The sequence below is a fragment of the Cryptomeria japonica genome, chromosome 1 (assembly GCF_030272615.1).
Source record: "Cryptomeria japonica chromosome 1, Sugi_1.0, whole genome shotgun sequence".
NCBI lineage: Eukaryota > Viridiplantae > Streptophyta > Pinopsida > Cupressales > Cupressaceae > Cryptomeria > Cryptomeria japonica.
The window spans coordinates 126,944,059-126,966,569 of NC_081405.1; the positions used below are offsets into that span (position 1 = coordinate 126,944,059).

Consider the following 22,511-nt stretch of genomic DNA (forward strand, 5'->3'; position numbering starts at 1 on the left):
TGCTGTCAAACTGAAGGGCAAACATAATTTAGAAACATTATTGTAGGTGATGGTTTTAATTATATTGTATAACTCTTTTATAAGAAGCTGTCGAATATATCTTGAAACTCCTTGGGATTTGTGAAGAGTCTTCAACTAGTATAACCCCAATTCCCTTCCAATGGTTCTCTACCCTCCTCCACTGATTGAAGACATAGGGAATTCTATTGTATGGATGACCTAATGCGAAGGGATGCACCTTGGCCAAGTGTGTGTGTACAAGGGTGTATATGGATGTGGTTGTATACTTGTATGTATAGAAATGGTATACAAGGGTACATATAAATGGGGTAGTGCATTTATGCAAGGGGACATATAAATTTGGTTGTTTAAATAAATGCAGGGACATATGGACATAGATATTTATGTATATAGATATATATGTAGTTCAAAAACGTATATAGTTACATGTGTGTGTATTGAAATACATAGATAGGGGAGCATATATATGTATACACATATACACACATGCATATATACCTACATATATATATATATGTATATATATATATATATGTATATATATATATATATATATATGTATATATATATATGTATATATATATATATGTATATATATATATATATGTATATATATATATAGGTGAATAGTTACATATATGTAGTTCATAACAGTATATACTTACATATGTGGATATGCTGTTATGAAGAGTCTTTAATTGGTAGAACCTCAATTCCCTTCCAACGGTTCTCCACCCTCCTCTGTCGATTGAAGACATAGGGAATTATATTGTATGGATGGCCTAATGAGAAGGGGCACACATCGGTCAAGTGTGTTTGTGCAAGGGTGTATATGGATGTGGCTATATAATGAGACTTTACAAATCAAATCCAATGTCTGAGATGAGTGCGCAGCTGGTTATGTCTTATGTTGAATTTGAAAGTGTAGTTTAGACTTAATGAATAACATAATGAATTGGTCAATGAATGTTTGCAAATTTTGGTAATGCAATTATGAAAAGGAAAGGGCATGGATATGGTGAGATTAGTTGCTTGAGCTATGCAGTTCAAACAATGCACAAGAAATTAATATTTTACTTATAAAAGTAGTTTCAGTACAAGATGTAATAAGAATAAAAGCTTGATATACAATAAATTAATATGCTCCATTTTAGTGTAGCAATGTAAATGGTATGCCAATAGATGGCAAAAGTGTAAAAAGAGAGTTTTTATTGATCAATTCAATGGAGGGATGAAGTCAAATTGTGGGAAAAATGGTTACATTTTTGCCAATTACTCAAGGCAAAAAATATTGGCAATTGCAGCCAAACAAATAAATTTTTATCTATGAAAAGGAAGTGTTTTGTGATGTATGCCATCCATTGAATGGGACATTGGCAACCTGAAAGAAGATAGATTAGATGCAAAAGTGCAGGGATAAATAAAGATAAAATAGCATTATAAAGGAACATGGTGCAAACACTAACGGTAAATGTACAAGCAACATGGTTGTACGAAGAATGCTGTGAGAATGTCAACAAAATATAAAATTAAATAAATCTTAAAAAAGGAGTGTCATCCAATATTAAATTGCAAGAGTGACATAGTGCAAAGCGTATAATACCTGAAAAAATGTACACGGTAGATTAAATGTATAAAACTGAATTTAAGAAAATAAAAACAGTTTAAGTTGGGCAGGGGAATTGTCTCTGCAGAGAAAAGGAAGTGTTAAAACCAAAGTTGAAAAGAAATAGAATTGTTAGTGTCAAATCATAAAAACGATTTTCAAAGAAATGAGTGATGATATTAAATGTGAGAAGTACCTGAAACTGTTGTGTGGTAGGAAAAGGTGGTTACATAGGCAATTTCTTAGTTGATGGAGGTATGATGAGTGAATTGAAAGAGGAAAATTAAATGTTAGTGCAAACCATGCAAAGTAGGCAAAAAAATAAGTTAAGAAAAGTTTAATCTTATGAAGCAGACAGACAAAAAACAAAAGTAGGCGAGATACTAGACGTGATGTTATGGATGCTTCCAATGGATATATCTAAATTTGTGATGAATTTTTATAGGTAGAATCCATAGAAGTTTTGTCACTATGTACAGAAGGAAAAGATATAAGGAATATTACTGTAACAAGTTGGACAGGGAAGAAGTATAAAGTGTGCAATGAAACAAAAAATTATGAGTTTTGAATGAAACGACAAAGGAGTAGACATACTATTCTAATTTTGGGATAGCTTGTAGTTTGACAATTAAAGCAACACTGTGACATCTGATAGAGGTAAATATAAAAAATATGTTTGAACTGAGCATTGAAAGAGTGTGAGGAGTGGAGATGAAGGGGATATAAGTAAGCAGAAAAGAAAAGGAAACATAGTGAAGAAGAGGTAAGCGGAAGAACAAAAGAAAGTGTAGTGATAGTATAAATCGACAAAGAGTGTGAGCTGCAGATGCCATAATTGTGATAGAAAAGAGAAGGGTAAAGGGACACCTAGTGAGTTGGTGGGGGGCAACTTGTAGTAACTGCAAAAGCAAAATAACTGTTGCACATAGGAAAAGTGGGAAACACTTATAATCACCATTTTGAAAAATCAGGAAAGGAAGGAAACAAAATACCTGCTGATATATGTGAAATAGTTTTAAAGTTTATATGTGAAACAGGGAAACTTAATTAGTCACATTGGGCAAAAGAGTTGGTCCTGCATTGCAAAGGGTGGCATTAGAATAAAATAGTTTCATAAGTCGCAGAAAGAATTCGAATTAAGAGGATAAAAGTAAACAAAACTGGTCACTTTTTAAATGGAAGCAAAAGAAAGCATAAGTACCTTGTTGTTGACAGTTATTTGTGTGAGACAAAGGACATAAATAATGAGTTTTTGTAAATGTATGAGTCTTAGATATGGCCAATTTTTAAAAAGTGAATGCAAGTTAGAAATGAGTATGTAAAAATGTGAAACGAAGAATGAAACGTTGTTAAAACAGATGATGATGGGAAAAAAATACACACAATTGAATCTAGAAAAAATTCAAGAATATAAGATGGATTGTGGAAATCTCATAGCTTTAATGAAATGCTGTTAAAACAGATGCAAAGAACAATAAAGAGTGGAGAGTGAGTTAAACATACCTGGTACAGTTGGATCGCTGTTTTATAAGATTATCTTAGTAGAATGAGCATAGCAAAGAAGGAAATAGAAAACAACAGAAGATGTATTCAATGACAACCAAGCTTAATGTGAAAGAGGTGTGTAATGTTAGTGTTAATTGATGTAAAAATGTTTCTGAAAAAAATGGAAATAAAATTTACAATGAGCTGTACTCACAAGAGTTGGCAGCAAAATAGTAATTACTAATTTGTTATGACAACTGTTAAGTTTTGCTCTGTGGAGGACGAAAGCACAATTGTTTAAATTTGGTTTGAGGGTTCAGGAGAGAAACTTTGAAAATCTCTAAATACCTAAGCATGTCTTGGTAGGAGTCTAAAGGAAGACGACAAAGAAGCTAAGAGCTATTATAAAGTGGTTTGGTTAATGAAACATCTGTGTTGAGGAAAATGAATAAAACAAAGAAAAAAGTAATGAAAAATGATTTAAACAAAATAGGAAAGAGTAAAAAATGAGCAGGGTGTACCTTTTTATTGTCTGTGTTCCGTTCAAAAGGTAAGCACTGCAATAGTGTATATAGTATAGGAGAAAAGAGCCATATGAACCTGTAACAATGCTTAGGTAGTGAACATATAAACAAATATAGGAAGATTAGTGATGATATAGGTTTTAGTGTCATTACTTGCTATTTTTTTGAGTTACATTGTATAGGTGAACGAGGTTCAATCTATTTGTTTAGCTTGTCTCCCTAATAACAAGCAAAGTAGGCTAGAGATCATTGGCAAGACATTGTAGAGAGTGGAATTGGGGGATGAATTGTTAGAGGTGAGTGACTGAAAGAGTAGTAAACCATTAATGGTTAAGTTAAAGAGTGGCTAAGTTAGAGAGAAAGTCTCTAAGCCAGGATTGAGTTTGAGTTAACCATTAATGGTTGTTGAAGACTTTGGAGGTTAGCTTGTTAAAGACATAAATCCTTTAATGGTTTATGAATACTTTGAGGGTTCTTGAGAAGTGACCCTTTTCTTAATGATTGTGCAAATGTTTAGGAGGCGATTAGGTTTAATTAAAATGGATTAGAAGAATCTAGAAGGGGGATTAGACATGCAAGTGAATTTATTAGGAGGATGCAAGTGGGAGGATTTTTGGATTTAATTTGAAATAAAATTATTTATTTCAAAAAGGGGGATTACAACTTGCATGGGAAGGATATTTATTAGTGAATTTATTAGTATTTGTCCTCATGTTAATACTAGTGGAGATGGTGGCATGCATGGTGCTCCTCCACCTATAAATCTTGAACTGAATACCATATTATTGAACATGGGCCAATTGCAACAATAGATCACAAACCTTGCATCTGTCTCAGGCTAGTCTCCTTTTCTTTCTTGCTATTGTAAGACCCCACTCAGTTTGACCATCCTTAAAATTATCCTTCCCTAGTGGTTTGAGGAATTTAAGTTTGATTAATTAAATGGAGATAGAGATCTTAATGTGCATATTGACTCAATCATCACTATGTGTAGTGATTACCATAGTTTAGATTTTATCCTACTTAAGCTTTTCTCATGTTCTCTCAAGGGGACTGTTTTAGAATTCTACAACTCATTACCAAATTATTTCATCTAGAAATTCGATAAGCTTATGGACTTGTTTCTCAAATGGATCCAAGCTACATTGGTAGTAGGGTCACCCTCGTGGACCTTGTTCATTGTAAGAAAAAGCCAAATAAGAAAGTTATAGATTTCATTTCATGATACCAATCTATCTATAACATGATCCTCTTTTCCCCACCAGATAGTGATTTGTAACGAATGCTTATTACAACTTTACAACTAGCACTAAGGGAAAAGTTGTCCCTTAATTGATACCAAAACTTTACTCACTTTTGTTCTACACTCACTGATTATTAATGTACAATGTCTTAGTTCAGAGAGTCTACTTCAAACTCTCTCACTGGTGTTTTTAAAAGCATGTCCACAAAAGAGTCTAGAAAGAAAAAAGTTGTGGCTAACATTTTAGCTGCACCATCAAAAGTTGCTACATATGAACCACAATGTAATAGGGTATTCAGAAAAAATTAAATGACTTCTATTTGAGTATAATGCAAAAGTTGTTAAAGGATAGTCTCACAACCCTTTCGAAGATCAAACCTCTACCTGACAATATACCTTACCCTTGTTGGTATGATTGTTCAAAATTATTTCAATATTACTATGTGCCTAGACATGATATTGAATGATTTTATTATCTTAGATATATAATCCACTAAATATGTTGATAAAACAAACATGAATTGCAGATTTATATGAATCCTTTTCCACCAAACTCATCTAACTTTATCTCTGCATCATCTACAGATCTAGTATCAAATCAGGGCCCTTATATTAACCTAGTCACTATGACTCCAATCTCGCCTCCCATCTAGAAGATGAAAGTCTCAGAGATATTATTCACCCATTTGGATGCCCCATACCATGGAGAGCCTCCTCTATACATCTCTATGAAGCTCAATAGTGAAACTGTTACAAGTGTAATGATTAATCCTTCATGAAAAGTCGATGTTATCATAGATGAAAGTTTGTTTGTAAATGGATGGCAAAGGTGAAAATATGGTGAGTGTCATCCTACCTTAAGGGCGTACAATCTGTTATCTCTTTCCCATTTGGGTAGTATCACCTTGACAGTCCTCATGGGACCCAAGGCCCTTTTTTAACCACATTTTTATCATCCTTGAATGAAACCTATTTTGTGCTATGCTAGTAGATCAATGAGCTCAATCCATCACCAGTATTCCATCCTCAGACACAAAATAGAAGAAGAAAACCCAAGGGTCAAACTTACAAGGTACGAGACTTTAGACCACTACTGGCCCCTATACATGGACTAGAAGAAGGAACCATGAGAAAAATACATCTAGCTTCATCATGGATGAGCTCAAGGACATCAACAAGAGTATGATTAAAAATAATTAAGAGTTGATGCAATCTCTGGTCTAATGTGTTTTAGGTTTTCTCTTATTCTATTATGTTTTCTTGCTCTGTGGGCTTGGCCTCTGATTTTGTGGTTGTTTTATCATTGGTTATGGACTGGTTAGTGATTGCCTATTTTTTGTATTTCTCTTTGACTTTGGGTTTTGGGTCCCTATAAAACCCATTTATCTTAATAAAAAATTTCATTGTCTTGTAAGGGGCTAAGTTGTATTTTATTTTATTTGTAATGGGTTTCGACCCTTCCCCACTTACCTTAATAAAAAATATAAAGTAATTTGAGACCACTTGTTTTAAATTATACTATGGCAACAAATTTTTCTAGAACATAAGACTAGCCCTAATCATAATTTGAAAAACTAAATAAACGAATGGTCAAAAGGTGATTAATAGTGAATAAAGGACATAGAGTAGACCAAGCTATGTAGTGCTGGCTCAGAGGAAGGTTGTACAGGGTGGTGACATGAGGGAAGAAGATTTATATTTTTTCAAATGAAACTTTTTAAAATATGTAATGGTTGATGTTAATTTCAAATTATGTGGTGAAGTTCTTATAATATTAACTTTAAGGTTATCTTTACATTGTTGTTATTCCCAATGAATGTTATTCAATATAACATGAATGTTTCTTTTTTGTGTTCTTTGTAGAATTTTAACATTTGTGCAATATAAATATTCTAGGTTAGGATCAAATAGTATAGGAGGAATTCCATGGCTGAATTTGAAGTAAGTGATAATGAAGTTGTACCATTTTTTACTAACAACTTTTTCAATGGGGATTCGTTAGATAAGAGCTATTGATATTATTCCCAAAATTGGTTGTGAATAATGAAAACATTTTTAAGAGGATATGATTGTGATCAAATTTGTTCATGTGCTTAACATGAAATGTTAATTATTGTGTATTCTTGCATACATGAACATTATACACTTTTCATTAATTGTTGCTATTGTATTTATTCAATTGCAAATATTGCGTCCATATTATAGAAGTAGGAGATGTGATGAGATATGTATGTGCATTGCATTGTGAAGAGATATGGTGATACCTTTCATTTCTTGCAATATAGGCATACACCCATTGAATAATTGCAGTTTGTTTCATATATTTGGTTGCTGGTATAGTAAGAGATTAGAATTTGGGTGTGCATATTGAACACTTGGTTTTGACACAGATATATTGGATGTTGGGATTTAGGTACACAAATAGTTTGGTTATGGACTGATATCAATTTAAATTTATAAAAGAATATAACTTTAATGCAAAAAATGAACATTATCTTTCAGCTTTCAAATTGCATCTAGTTTATATTTATTAAAAAAAATTCTATTATTTTTAAAATTTATTTTTTATTTAGTTGAGTCCTTTTAGAAAGGACAATTGACATTGACAATTGAATAGGGTCGAAGGTAGTTGAACATGTTTCAATAGTTGTGATTATATGTTAATTTGATGTTTCAAAGTTGACCATCTATTTATAATAGGGTAGTTGACCAAGTTTCAATATTTGTGATTATTTGCTAATTTAATGTTTAATATCCATGACTTTGAATTTGTTAGTGTTGATGCTTAATACTCATATGAAATGTATTTTATAGATATATACTAGAAATTGCACATTGGTGTGCAATAGGTACACTGAATAGGTATGCAAGTTCGGTTAGAGAAAAAAATGGTTTGTTTATTGCATCTGTTTGTGCAATACACAAGCTCAATAGAAGAGAGAGAGAGAGGGGGATAAGGAGATATAGAGGAAGATAGAGATAGAGATGAAGATGGAGATTGAGATGTCAAATAGGGATGTGAAGAGAAGGGGATAGAGAGGAGAGGGGGATTGATAAAGATGAAAGAGATACATATATAGAGAGGGAGATATAGAAACATAAAGATAAAGATAATATATAAGGGTAGAGAGATCAAGAGATAATAAGATCGAAATAAAGGGAAAGACATGGATTTATACAGAAAGTAGTGGTCAATTGTAGAGATATATTTTAGGTAGGGAGAGGGAGAGATAGAGAGAGATAGAGTGTGGATAAAGAGCGAGAGAGGGGATTAGGAGATAGAGATAGAGAGGAAGATATAGATAGATATTAAGGATGAGAGGGAGAGATAAAGAGAGAGAGAGAGAGAGAGAGAGAGAGAGAGAGAGAGAGAGAGAGAGAGAGAGAGAGAGAGAGAGAGAGAGAGAGAGAGAGAGAGAGAGGATGAAAGGATTAATATAAATGGAAGAAATAAATATATATAGAGGGAGAGATAGAAAAATAAAAATAGAGATACTAGAAGTGATGTATAAAGAGAGGTAGAAAAAGGGAGAGATATAAGGATAGAGAGAGATGAAAAGATAACGAGATAGAAATAGAGTGAGAGATGGGTGAAGAAATATGAAGGTAGAGATGGAGGGGAAAAGAAACACACACACACATAAAGGTATATGAAGAGTGGGAGGGAGGGGTAGAGATGGATGTATGTATAGAGGGAGACATTTTTAGAGATAGAGGGGTAGAGATGAAGATCAAGTACAACAAGATAATGGAGATAAATAGAAAGATTTAAAGAGATATAGAGAGAGAGATAGAGAGATATGAGAAGAAAAAGAGAGATATTAAATTTTTGATCAATTGTACAATTATATTCACAAAATAGACCAAAACATTTCCTAATTTATGCTACACACCACTCTAGCATACCCATTATATACCAAATTATAATTTCTTGTTCTCAGAAGTTATTAAACTTTTAGATTATACATTTGATTTGTTTTTTTTTAATTTTGTCAAGACAAGTCTATAATGATATCGATATTCCATGTACATAAAAACACTATCACACTTATTTTCACGTGAATTTAACTATTTCACATCTAAAGACATTAGGTGGTGTTAGAATCACATTGGCAAACAGAGTAGCGAGAGAGTGGAATAGTACCACTAATGGAAGGTGATTAGATGCAATTAAGTTAAACATAAAATTGTAAAAAGTAGAAGTAAAAGAGTCATGTGTTGTGTTTAAGAGAACTGTGGAAGGAGTGTTGTTGGGTGGGTATCAACTGCTGGCCACAAACAATGCTCATGAATTTGTGAATTTCGAGGAGTTTATCCCTAGGAAGTTTCTTAGAGAAGAAGGTGAAAATCTCTTAGAGTGTGTTGAACATGGTTGGAAATCACTGTAGACAAGTCATCTTCATGATGTATATTGTATCCTTCATTTGCATATGTTCGTACTTGTCGTTAATGATATAGTTCACGTGTTTATTTCCCTAAAAATTTCCCTTCCATGTGCAAGACAGATATAGGGGAAGAACACCAGTAGCTGTCATAGCTAACTTCGCACACCCACAAATCCTAAATGGTATATCGGATTTTTATTTTTTATTTTTTTAGTTGTCTTCGTATGTGACTTAACTGCTTATAGCTATTGATCTGGCTTCTGGGTAGTAACGATGCACACGGTGGAATCAGTTATGCGTACAAAGGTCAAAAAGTACACACTTCAAAGTATTGTCTGATACCTAACTAAAGATGTTCTAGTAACCATCAACTTAAAATCTCTAATACTTGTTGACAAATGTCCCAATAGTGGTGCACAAATTTTCTAATAGTGGTACACAAATGGGACAAATGTTGCAATAGTTGTGCACAAATGGGCCAATTTATTACAAAGAATAATCGGCTATTGGTACAAAACAAATTTATTAATGTCGTTTTCACTATAATGGCTATTGGGGGGTCAACATGACAATAAGGTGATGGTTATTGGAATTATGTTATCTATTGTTTCTCTTCCCCTAAATCTAATTGCATATTTATATTTTTGATCATCTCAATCTTAGTGTATAATCTGTGCAAAAAATATGAGATTCTATGCTTGTTTTTTGTATTATTATTATTGTGTGGTATATTGAAACTACCTTTCTAGGGTATCCTGAGCATGATCAAACATGTCCTAGCTCGAATAGAGTGGAAAAATCAGGGCCTTATGATCTTCGAGGACCATTCAAATGGATTTTATTGCGAAAATGTCTAATTCTTACCTTTTGAATTCACATGCTTGTCTTCAAGAGTTGGAAGTTATAATGGAAAATATTGCTACTGTTTCTTATGAGGGACGCTCCTCATGGCCCTATGTCTATTATGCCTTAAAATTTCATTGATACTGTTACAAATCAATCTTGCTATCAGTCTGATTGACAAATCCAATGCACTTCATTATTTAGCCGATATAGAGGCATGACCTATAGCAAGGGGTGGCTTTGAAGGTTAAGTGAGCAGTTGATAGCTACAGGCGGATATTTGCATTGAATGTGTGAATTAGTTTGAGAAATGAGTCAACAGTATGTAAGAACTACCCACCTCGAGATGACATAGGCGATGACATAGACGACAATGGTGATCCAGCAAGAAACTTTTGAACAAGTTGAAAAATAGATGGCGACGATTGATGGAATTGTCTTGCAGTACCTTTGAAATTTTATCAACCATTGATTTGAAACCGAAGGTCATTCACCTCAAATAAGGGAACGCCTTTGGTGTAAAAATGATAAATCATGCAACATCAATTAGAGCCCTGTACTTGCAAGAAGTGGAATAAGAATAAAGATATCTGGCAGGAAATTATCAATGGTGGTGTCATCCCCTTCCTTGATAGGCTTCATGGCTCCTCTCCTCTGATTACAAAGGCCTTTGTTAACGGATGGAAAAAATGGAGTCTCAAGGCTTATGGTGTCTATTATCAAATTAATGACTCTGGTGACATCAGTCACTGGTTTGGCTACAACTAGAAGAAGGTTTTACAGAGATAGAAAAAAGGGGAGGGGACTTGTCAAGTTTCATTGACAAAGACAAAGAGCGCTCCAGAAACACCAAGATGACCGATGATAGCTACAATAGAAAAGACCTCATTTCCCCATGGGCGGATATGGCTAAGTTTATAATGAGATATATCACCCTTGACGATAGGTATACTAGCCTCTTCTCCTACCATTTCACTATTTTAAATCATTTTCACTATGGTAAAATTATCTCTGTTCTCTTTTATCTAGCCTCCTCCCTTGAAAATAGCATGGAAAAGCACCTGCAAAACCCTACGAACCCTGTTCTGCATGAGGGAATTATCATCCTCATAATGGAACATACCAAATCCCTTGAAATTGTGCCCCTGCTTGCCGAGATTGGTATGCAGACAGAGGACCAAAATGTCTTTGACTCAGAGATGGACCTGGATGATAGTGGGGTTCCTATTGATGACCCTGAATATGAACCTATGGATGAAAAGGATAAGATCGTCATTCCTGAGATGCTCGGTAACAAGAACCCCCCAGATGGGTAGCTAGTAAATACAAAACCAACAACAAGCTTATCTCTAAGGCCGAACCCCTCACCAAAAGGAAAAAACTGCTAGTGAAGGATCATAGCCCGAAGATTACGGACCAAGGGATTAAACTGGACATCCCTATCAAAGTCTAGAAAGATAATCAGGGGAAAGATGGTAGCCTAATTAATCTTGTCATGGAAGCTACCATAAACCAGAAGCACTGTTGCGAATGGGTTGAGTGCGAAATCGACACCCTCAAGACAAGGGTTAAGGAAATAATTGACATTTTCATTGCTTCCCCTAAATCCAGCATGCCGGAAAAATCATGCTCATGACTCAAAAACACTCTCAAAATGTTGAGGTCATGAAATATAACCATGAATAGAGGATTGATAAGGTGGAACAATCCATGGCTGAGATTAAGAAAAATCTCAAGAATCTAGTCGACATTAGTAAAGAAGCCATGAACAACAACATTGAGGGGATTGAAAAGATTAATGAGATGGTTCTTAATTACAGATCCTTCCACAATGACCCGGTGAAAAATCTTGGATGAGATGAGGTGGCTGCTGGAGACAACAAAACCACTGGACCTAGTTTGAGAACCAGGAGCCGAAGCAACAACAAGGGTACCTACGGATTCATCATGGAAGAACTTGAGGAAATCAATAGGATTTACATTCAAAAGAACAAGGATCTAGTGCTATCACTCAACTGACATATTTTTTTCTTTCACTTGTCTGTCTGCATTTTTTGTCTCTGTTTTTGTTCAGGTTTGATCCCGTGTTTTGCTGTTGTTTCTTATCAAATTGGCTGTTGGCCAACTGTTGTAAAACTTTAGGTTTTGGGTCCTTGTAAAAACCTATTTACCTTTATCAAAAACAACAAAATATGATATTATCACATATATCTTGTTATGAGTATGAGATGATGCTTTGGGTTATTTTTGCAATGAGGTAGACCTATGAATGCTACTTTCTACTTTCAATCTTTTCCTCCCTATTCAATTCAAGACTACTATTCGTGATTGATACTAGTGATGAAAAGAAAATGAAATGAAACAATCACAAATGCATTTGATATGATGGCATTACAAAAAGACTCCCTTCAAGCTTTAAATCTTTTTAATTGAAAGTAGTTAATTATTGATGTGTGATAATAGTTAGAGTTGTGATCATGGTTGAAATTAGAATACAATTCTTTTAAACATTACAATTAAGCTTTAATTAGAGTTAGCATAAGAGTTTAAGTATGATTTGATTTCAGAACATGTTTTAGTTACTTTTTACATAAAATTTATAATTCAATCAGCGCGATCGCTAGGATAAAGTTTAACATCAACATGGCCACATATGTCCTCGTGACGATATCTTATTGCAAAGGGCACCCCAGAATGTTTGTTTACTTTGACTTAGAAGTTACTGTCTACAAGAGAAAAAAGAACATGGTTGCACAAGAGAAACCTTGGAAAGTCGGGCTCTAAGGAAACCTACAACGTTGACTTTGAAATAATCCAATTTATAATTTTTACAGTTAGAACTCCCCAAGCCATTTCAAAAGTCCCAACACCATGTGTTTCCCATTAGATGCATCGAAGCCATTCAAAAAGACGGAACATGGCATGCTTGGTCTGTATTTGATTCAAATGTTAAGGTCTACAAGTTAAGACGGAAGATTAACCCCAGCTTCCGGATAGGATGAATCACGACTGTCAGATCAAATCTCCAATAAGAGTTGTCATCAATGACTACTCTAGACCATAAATCAAACATCAGAAGTCACCAGATGAGTGTCAATTGCCAACACACTACCTAGAGCTCACTACTCAAAAACAACAAAAGGGCTACAACCTAGGAAAGACATTTTGCCTTACAAAGTTTGGACACCAATCCATATTACATGAATTGAAAGAATAACATCTCCAAATGCCTAATCATAGTTTCAGTTAAGCACACTATCTACTTTGCAACACTTCTCTTCTCTTCTTCACACTTCCGAAAGATCAATTTGCTTATTCACACATACACATGATACATAAATAAATATGTGTATCAATACAATGTTAGAAAGGACATAGCATGCCCAAAATCAAAACGACGAACATGCAAAACCACCGAATATATCGCCAAGATCATCCACAACATGCAAGAACCATCGGGTTGGCCAGAAAGTCATATACCATGAAGAATACCTACAGACCAATAAAATATTCAATAAAACCCACAACGATCAATGCAAACCAACAACACAGATAGCACACGATCTAGAAACACCAATAAGCAACGTAAATTCCTTTGCAACAACTACAACAACTCGGATTACTAGACTCATCATCATCTCCCTTCTAGAGCTCAACAACACCAATACAACAAACTAAAAGATACGCTCAAGTGAAGTTTCAAATCATGAACCATTTGAATTGTGGACACACAAGAACATCCCAAGCACTCTTCAAAATATACACAATAGAATGAATCAATTCCAAAGTAATAAAAACCAAAATCTCAAATTTTGCAATACAGAAACAACAGAAAAACCAATCATCACACCATACCACATAACTTGATCAAATGACCTTTCGGAACACTGAAACTCATGTTGAATCAACTGAAGATACTAATCTTTGAAACCTTAAATTTGCATCAGGATATATGCAATATACCAACCAAACCAGCTCTCTGCTACACTGAAGCATTCCAAAGCATATGAAGGGCGAGAGTCAAATTTTCGAAGTTATGGGAAGGGCCCAATGGTGGTGTGGGCTACATTTACTAGCATCCATGTGGTACTTCTCATACATCTTATCACGGTTATTTCTCTTATGTATTACCATTTCGAATTCTCTAACATAGTTTACATCTATGGAATTTCATACGAAATCTTAATATGTGTATTTTAATCTACAACAAATGCTATCCATGTGTACCATCATAATAAGCCCATGACAAACAGGCATCAAACGTACAAGAACATAACATAAAATATATTTATTTGGCCATAAAAAATAATCGAAGGGGTATTGAGTTTGTCTTTGATTTATCCATTAAAGTTTCACCGTTTTCTTTTATTTGTCATTTGTTGTTCCGTACAGATTCATTTTTTTTTTTGAAATTGGAGAGCTTTGATAAATTTGCTCTATCTCAAATATATGAGTTCAAAGATCTTTAAATAGATGCATGTATGGAAAGATGCGTCTCTTGCATTAGGCATGATTCTTCATGACAAATGTGTTCATGTAATTGAATATAGTTTATACATTTTGTATTATCTATTCATAAACTTTATTTTATCACAAAACTTGACTAGATAATAGAAGTCTCCTATAGCAAATAACTTTACTAGCTAATCATGTACAAATTGAGGACATTTAACATTAATGTGTTATCGAAAGTTTACAAAGTTGTCTTTGTTTAAGTACCCTTAATTACTTTTGTTCATATTTTTTTTTTTTAAATAGTATTTCTCAAAATGATTAGCACAATTACAATATTAGATAACCTTTCCTTTCCTCTACTCATCACTATCCATAATAAGATGTATTTCATAGTTATATTAGTAAAATAGATGAATTGTGAAAGGAGAAAAATCATTTCCATGACCTCTACAATCAAATTCCCCATATATATATAAAAATAATATCAATAGCTAATGCTAAAAAAAATTAAATCTAGCAACACTTATATACAATAAGTTCTATAAGTTTTATTAATTTAGTCTAATGATCTATGTGATCAATGCTACAACATTTTAGATTTTGCAATGATTTCTATGATCAACATGATCAGAAGAAAATTTGAAACAGTGGAAATATATTTTAATATTTTTTTTAGTTTTTCTATACGCTAGTAATTGGCATTTTTGAAGATCTTCGGGGCATTTTTAGCCGTTGAAAGTTTGGCCTATCTTTTTAAAAAATGTTGTAGGAGGGTTTTTTCAGGACTTCGCCTCCAACTCTTGGAGACCTTTCCAATGAGTTAAACGACTCGTAATTTTGAGTCATGTGTAGAAAGTTATACCTAGTTAAAGTTAGGAAAAAATATATATATAATTTTTTGAAAATTTCATAGTTTTAGATTTTATTATGTAAATAAACAAGATGTGACTCTTGGGTTTCGATTCAAAAGGAGTTGTTGGTGACCCTTGGAATCGTGGACTGATATATGTTTGATTTTCGAATTGAATAGATCACTTTTTTGGCTTGCTTCAATTCTATGCTTTCTTGTTCATGTAAAGAAAATTTACAGTACCACAGGTTCTCACTCAGGTGTTGTCATCCAAATCCATAATTCGGATCACAGCATTATAACATGTTAGATTTAGCAATGATACCTATGTTCAATTTTACAAACTTTTAACAATCACTTTGACCAACACTACTTATTTTACACAATAACTACCCCAACTATAAATCTCACACACCTACATCGATGAAATATAGCTGACCCTTATAGTTGTTGAAAGTATAAAGATTAAATAATATGGTTTCTAGGATGATATGTGCCCTTGCATGTCTCTAGTTTTATAGTGGACTTTTCTTATTGATAGAAAGAAAATAAAATGACTAGGCCTTTCTTTTCCTCTCCGAACATTATCCATAATAAGATGTATTTCATAGTTAAATCAATAATAGAGACGAGTTGTGATTAAATATTGTAAATCTTAATTAGACACCACATTATTTATTTTTTACTTCTAGACATACATAGTGTACAATTATGCTTTATTCTTTAATAGAATAAAATATAATATCAAAAAGATTGGTAAATAAAAAAATGTGGGATCGAAATTTTATTAAAATCATGTTATTATATACACACATAATTATAAATTTTTATTAGTTAAAATTCTAATTATCCTATAATTTATATTTTAATTAATATAAAATATTATACACCTTAATTGGACAGAACCTTAATGTACATTTGACAAAAATGGGTTGTATTGTGATATTCAATTAATTAATAAAAATATGATTAAATGGTGTGACACGTTAATTAATATGAGCCGCGCTACTAAAACCTCCAAAGTTCCGTTCCAAAATACGAAGTATGTGATTCTAAATTTCAATCAAGTTTTGCGCATACCGTCCCTTAAACAGAGAATTTGTGAGCATTCGCTTTACAACTATTCTGCGAGCGGATGGACAAGTTAATTTTCACAGGCAGAAGTCTACTTACGCTCGCTGCGAATGTGCTCGTGTTTCTTGTCTCAGTTTCGGGTCAGCCAGGTACCACAAAGGGAGAAATTTCATTTTAACATATCTTCATTGCTTCATTCAACTGATTAGTTCTTATTTGTTGCAAATCAGGATTCCTGAGCATCAACTGTGGCGGGGGAAATAATTACACTAATTCAGCGACGAATGTTAGATGGAGTTCGGATGGCAATTACATAGATGTTGGTGAGGCAGCGAGTGTTAGTAACTCAAGTATACCATTTCACCTGCAGTCTTTGCGTTACTTTCCAAGACCTCTGAAGAAATCTTGTTATAGCTTGCCTCTAGACATCAATGTCACCTACCTGTTACGCCTGTGGTTTTTCTTTGGTAATTATAATGGAATCCAAACGCTTCGCAGCTTTAATGTTTCTTTCGAGACACAAGGCATGCTTTACCAGAAAACCCAATCTATCTCATCTCCGGAAATCCCAGAATTTACTAGAGAAAGGATCTTCACCAGTTCTAGCAACGTCCTCTATGTTTGCTTGATTCGAACTTCCGACACTAGCGATCCTTTCATATCTGCAATTGAGTTGAGGAGTCTTTCAGGCGGCCTCTATGAGGCTCACGTTAAGCCCGGAATACTTTTGGGCACAATAGCAAGATATGATCTGGGTGCTCAATTCTCCGACTATATGAGGTATTTATTTTCATAAACAAGCTTAATAAAGCAGCAATCCCTGTCAGAACAGAGAACTTTTAAGAAAAATTATGTGGTCACATTTGTATATAGAAATGAAGAAAGGTAAAATTGATTGATGATCTTTTCTATAAGTATGGCTATTAATTGATTGAAGTCAGGTAAACTTAAATTATAAAAGTGTTAATTAATAATATTTTAATAAATTCTATCTAAAATTAAACCATTCATAATGTCTAATGATAATGTTTAGCAATTGAAGTGAAATCTATCACACTTAGAGATTGAAATTATCCAGTCCTGATTAGGTACCCTCAAGACCGGTTTGATCGCTTGTGGCAATCGGACAGCTTATGGCTTGGTCAGTACAAGGAGGCGCAAATTCGAAAGGCACAAACGAACAGAATGGTTTTGAAACATAATAATAATATCACCAGCTTCCCTCGTGCCGCTGTAATGCAGACAGCGGTAATTGACGAAACGCCTGAGAGTCGAATCCTCTTCACTCTTGAATCACAGGATACCCGCACTTTATTTGTACTATGCTTTGCAGAGGTCGAGGAACTCAACAGTTCAGAGGCAAGGAATTTTGATGTTACGGCGAATGAGCAAACCGTTCAGTCCATCGACAACACTCTGCAAAATCATTCGATTGAGCTGCCATTCACATACAACTACACACAGGAAAAAGAAGTAGTGATATCTCTCGAAACTGCATACCAGGCGGGAAAGTCTAACCGTGGTCCTCTGCTCAACGCTCTTGAGTATTATAAAATAATGGAGAGAGAACCAGAAACTTATCCAGGAGATGGTAATATTTAAAACATCTTTAATTTTTCTGATTCAATTTTCAACCATGATTTCCTCTGACGGACTTCTCATTTTTGTTAAACTGCAGTTGATGCCCTTTTATCAATTAAAAAGGCATTCGGTATCAAAGGCTGGATATCGGATCCTTGCTTTGCTATTGAATGGACTGGAATCATATGCAATGGAGGTCTCTCTGTGAGAATCTTGACATACCTGCTATTTCATTTTCTCTGTTCTTGGATTTGGGTTTTGCTCCCTATAAAACCCATTTTATCTTAATCAAAAACACTACAAATGCATTTCTATATATTATCAATCTTTATATTTTAGAGAAAAAAAGTAGAGTATATGTAAGAGCACTATAGATCACATATGTACATTTAGCACTATAAGAGTTACATGGAAAATGACGAATTCATCAATATGGAGGTGAAACTAAGGAATAGATTTGATTCTTCGTAATAAGTTCGTAGACTATTTAATTTTGACATACAGTATAGATATGTACAATAATTTTTAGTACCAAGACATATAAAATTTTTTACCTTGGTCTCCAGGCTCAAGCATAGACCTTCGTACTAGAATACACAATTTATTTAGTTTCATAATTTACTAATTACATTTTTTACAAATTTACCTATACCTACAACCATAATTAAAATTTTCTACGTTTGTAGCATTTTTCTATGCCTAATAAATGAAAACACGACCATTCGTTTTACGATTCAAACTCCTCCATTCATTTTTTATATCGAGATGTGTCTTTCGTCGCTATCCTTTAAATCGATAAGTACCAACGTATGTAGCATTTTTCTACGCTTAATAAATGAAAAAATTACCATTCAAACTCCTCCATTCATTATATTGAAGACTTTTTTCTATTGACTTAACATGAAGATCTTAACATCTAAATTAAATACCTACCAAGAATCTGTACTAAGCTCCTTTTAATCCTTTCGCTTGACCTATAGACTTGAAGATCATTTGCTTTCGACTTGTCAAATGACTTGTCAAAATCAAGAAAAGTTTAAAGGTTCATATAACTAGTGAATCCTTAATTATATTAGAAAAAGAAAGATCAAGAAGTAATTTTGTATGAGAATTGTATGATTTTGCGAAGACCTCAATGACTATACACTAAGATGGTGCATTAATGAATTCCCTAAGCATGAAAACATGGAAATAATTGAGTGACTTATTTTTTATAAATTTTTCATTCACCTAATATATGAATAAAATATGGAAGATGAGAAAAATTAAGGAGGAATTAGTAAAATATTTTGAACATTTATCTAAAATTGTGGTTAGAAAACTAGAAGAAACCTTGAACTAAAATAAATGCATAATTTATTTTAGGATTAACCCTTGAAATTATAGTAAAATTAGATGAGCATTTTTTCTCTTCATATAAGGATGTAGTAGTCTCTACAAAATACCAAACTTTATTCAACAATCTAGAGTCAATTTAACCTTACTCTTATTAGCAATAGTGAAATATAAAACAATGAAACACTATGCACAAGAGAGCACCACATTTATGTGGAAAACAAAAAATAGAAAAAAACTACGACGAGAGTCATTTCTCAATATAATGAATTATTCAAATTTTGTTTTAGGCTCGCTACCAGGGAAGCACACTACTCTTTATAGGACTTGCAAGATAAGATGTACTATCTCAGAGCAATATACAAAGGACTTACAAGCTTAGATACAATGCCTTAGGGAAAGATATAGACCTTGAAGTGAAGACATGCTTTATTCAAGTAATATATTCAAATAAATGAATCAAGAATGAATAGGCCTCTAGAAAGACAACTTAAAAAAACTCCAGCTATAGAGTTATCCTCAAATCTCAGCCTCAAATAACCAACTTCATAGAAAGTACCACATAATTTCTGTATTACAATTTTGCATCACTGATTTCTGAAAATGATATAATCATGTACGTGTAACACATATATTTATCCACATACTCATCTACACCATCAACATCAATTTGATATTGTATATATACCATCTTCTTCATTACAAACATCAATTAGGTCAACCAAATTAGACGAAAAATATAGGTCCTATCAAAGTGGCCATCAAAACATAACTATGGTGAATGCAGTCCAATCCAAGAGATAGAGAGGACCTACAAATGTTATATATCATTTCTTTCTAAGTAGTTCAAACTAATTCAGACACCCTCCAGCCTCGACAATAAGATAATGTGTAGATACACCAAGCAACACACCACAAGCTAGCCCAAAACATGTCTTCTAGATTAACACACTCAATGTGGATCCCTAAATGTCAAGGTAGGACTCAAAATCAATGCAACATAGTCTTCAAAGCAAGTAGAGACACCCATAATGTAACCATAAATTGAAGAATAATATTTGTTAGTTGGACCTGAGAAGTTACCTTAAAACACACTTCCAGGCATAATGAAACATCAAATGGATCATATAACATGATATAGAGCACACCAAGACATTTATTGAATATCCAACAATATTCTCAAATTATTCTTTCATCTTTTCATAACAAGATCATACTATAACAACACAACTAATAAAGAGTATTTCATTATAGATAGTTAGTCAAACACATAACACACTACCATAACTTGCAGACCACATCAACAACTAATAATTGAATTAAGATATAGAACATATGTTTTAAACATTCCTCAAATATTTGGACCAAATACACTAATATAGAGAAACGCATGAAGCATTTTTTGAACCAATTCTAATAGACAACTAGGTTGCCAACCAACTATAGTCACCAACCTTATTAATTGCAATACTAAGGAGCTAAAAATATCGGAGTTCAATACCCACAAAGCATAAACACTATGTTCAAGTATATTAGACCATATCAAAAAATGTAAAGTAATGTGAAGTACACATCAATACATACTTGTGCACCAACTAGCTTAATCAACCTTCTGTAGACCAAGATGTCTCAGAAACATTATCTTCTCACACAATATAATATCTTCATTCTAATGTAAATCATCTAATCCTCATCTTATCACCTCAAAAATTCTAAGCCCCATCATGCACTCTTTTTCATTATCATCATCATCAATTGTATTACTAAATATAGACATAGAGACTTTAAGAAGGTGGGCATCTACACACCATATGCAACCAACATCCATAATCATATGCCTCCATTACTTCATTAACAATTATTAGTTCTTTGTCCAACCAATCACCATATATTTAGTGACAACATAATAAAGGACAACATCTATTCATATACATTAGGTTAACATTAATGACGATATATATTATGGAGGCATGGTCAGTTCATAAACCTTTAGACATTAATGACAAAATACATATTGCCAACATGTCTATGGAGACATAGTGAAGTCATCAACCTTCACTAAGGAATCTTATAGTTTTTGGTTGTGAGGCACATGCATGTGTCAAAGGAGAAGTGAATAAAGTTAGAAACCAAGACTATGCAATGTATCTTGATTAGTTATATTTATGGTGTGAAATAAAAAAATAAAAATTAGGATCAATATTGCACAAAAGGTAATATATAGTAGAAGAGAGAACTCTAACCAACATCAACCCTCTCATCTTAATGCATGCATAACGATATACAAATGACTATAGATAAGGATATTTAAAATAGTCTAAACCAACACTGAATCATATCTCGTTGATTGATAATCCATATTTGATTCATCCCACCACAAGAAAGTTGGCAGTCAATCCACAACCTACATAACATGGATATTTAAAATGTTAAACATGTAAAAAAAGAATAACATTAGTAACCTAAAAACTGAATTATCATAGAAGACAATCATGTATGTACCTCAATAATAAAATATCAAATCAACCAAGCTATGATTAGTAAGAGAATCCATAGCCAACCAATCATAGTTAAGGGATCAAACTAGCATCCCTCAGATTTAATAAAACCTCCTAAAACTAAACCCCACCACCACCAAACAACCACATACATGATCATGTTGTACTAGTGCACAAGTGTACCATCACATCTATGACACCATAATAATCACTACCATTCTACCTATACTCAAATCTCACCAAACGAAGAATCCAAGTCCTTACACATGTCCCTTAAACACCAATATAGCTTATGTACCTACTATAATAAAAAATAAATTTCTTTGAGGAAACTCTAAAATTATTTTAGGAAGCATCGAAACTACTCGTCAATAGTACCATAATTAATATTACATAAAAAAATGTACTTCTTGAAGGTTTCACCTTTTGACTCGACTAGATACTCTCATGGCTGTAACTTGAATGGTATAAATAAAAGCATCACTAAACCAAACCTATACCACTAAATGGTTCTTCAAGAGAGATTTTCGTCAATTATTGGAAATTAAAAAATGAACAATACTAGTGATTGTTATGATGACTTGAAGGGAAAATGTTCCATAATATTTAAT

General features: G+C 33.3%; 1 protein-coding gene across 1 annotated transcript in view; it reads left to right on the forward strand.

The window, feature by feature from the left end:
- The first annotated feature begins 16,547 nt into the window (after positions 1 to 16,547).
- LOC131028285 (leucine-rich repeat receptor-like serine/threonine-protein kinase At2g14510) overlaps positions 16,548 to 22,511 on the forward strand; it is a 53,552-nt gene continuing 47,588 nt past the window's right edge. Inside the window, exons 1-4 of the mRNA XM_057958536.2 lie at positions 16,548 to 16,635; positions 16,717 to 17,266; positions 17,575 to 18,077; positions 18,165 to 18,263. Coding sequence (XP_057814519.2) covers positions 16,548 to 16,635; positions 16,717 to 17,266; positions 17,575 to 18,077; positions 18,165 to 18,263 — 1,240 coding nt within the window. The remainder of the gene's footprint in view (positions 16,636 to 16,716; positions 17,267 to 17,574; positions 18,078 to 18,164; positions 18,264 to 22,511) is intronic.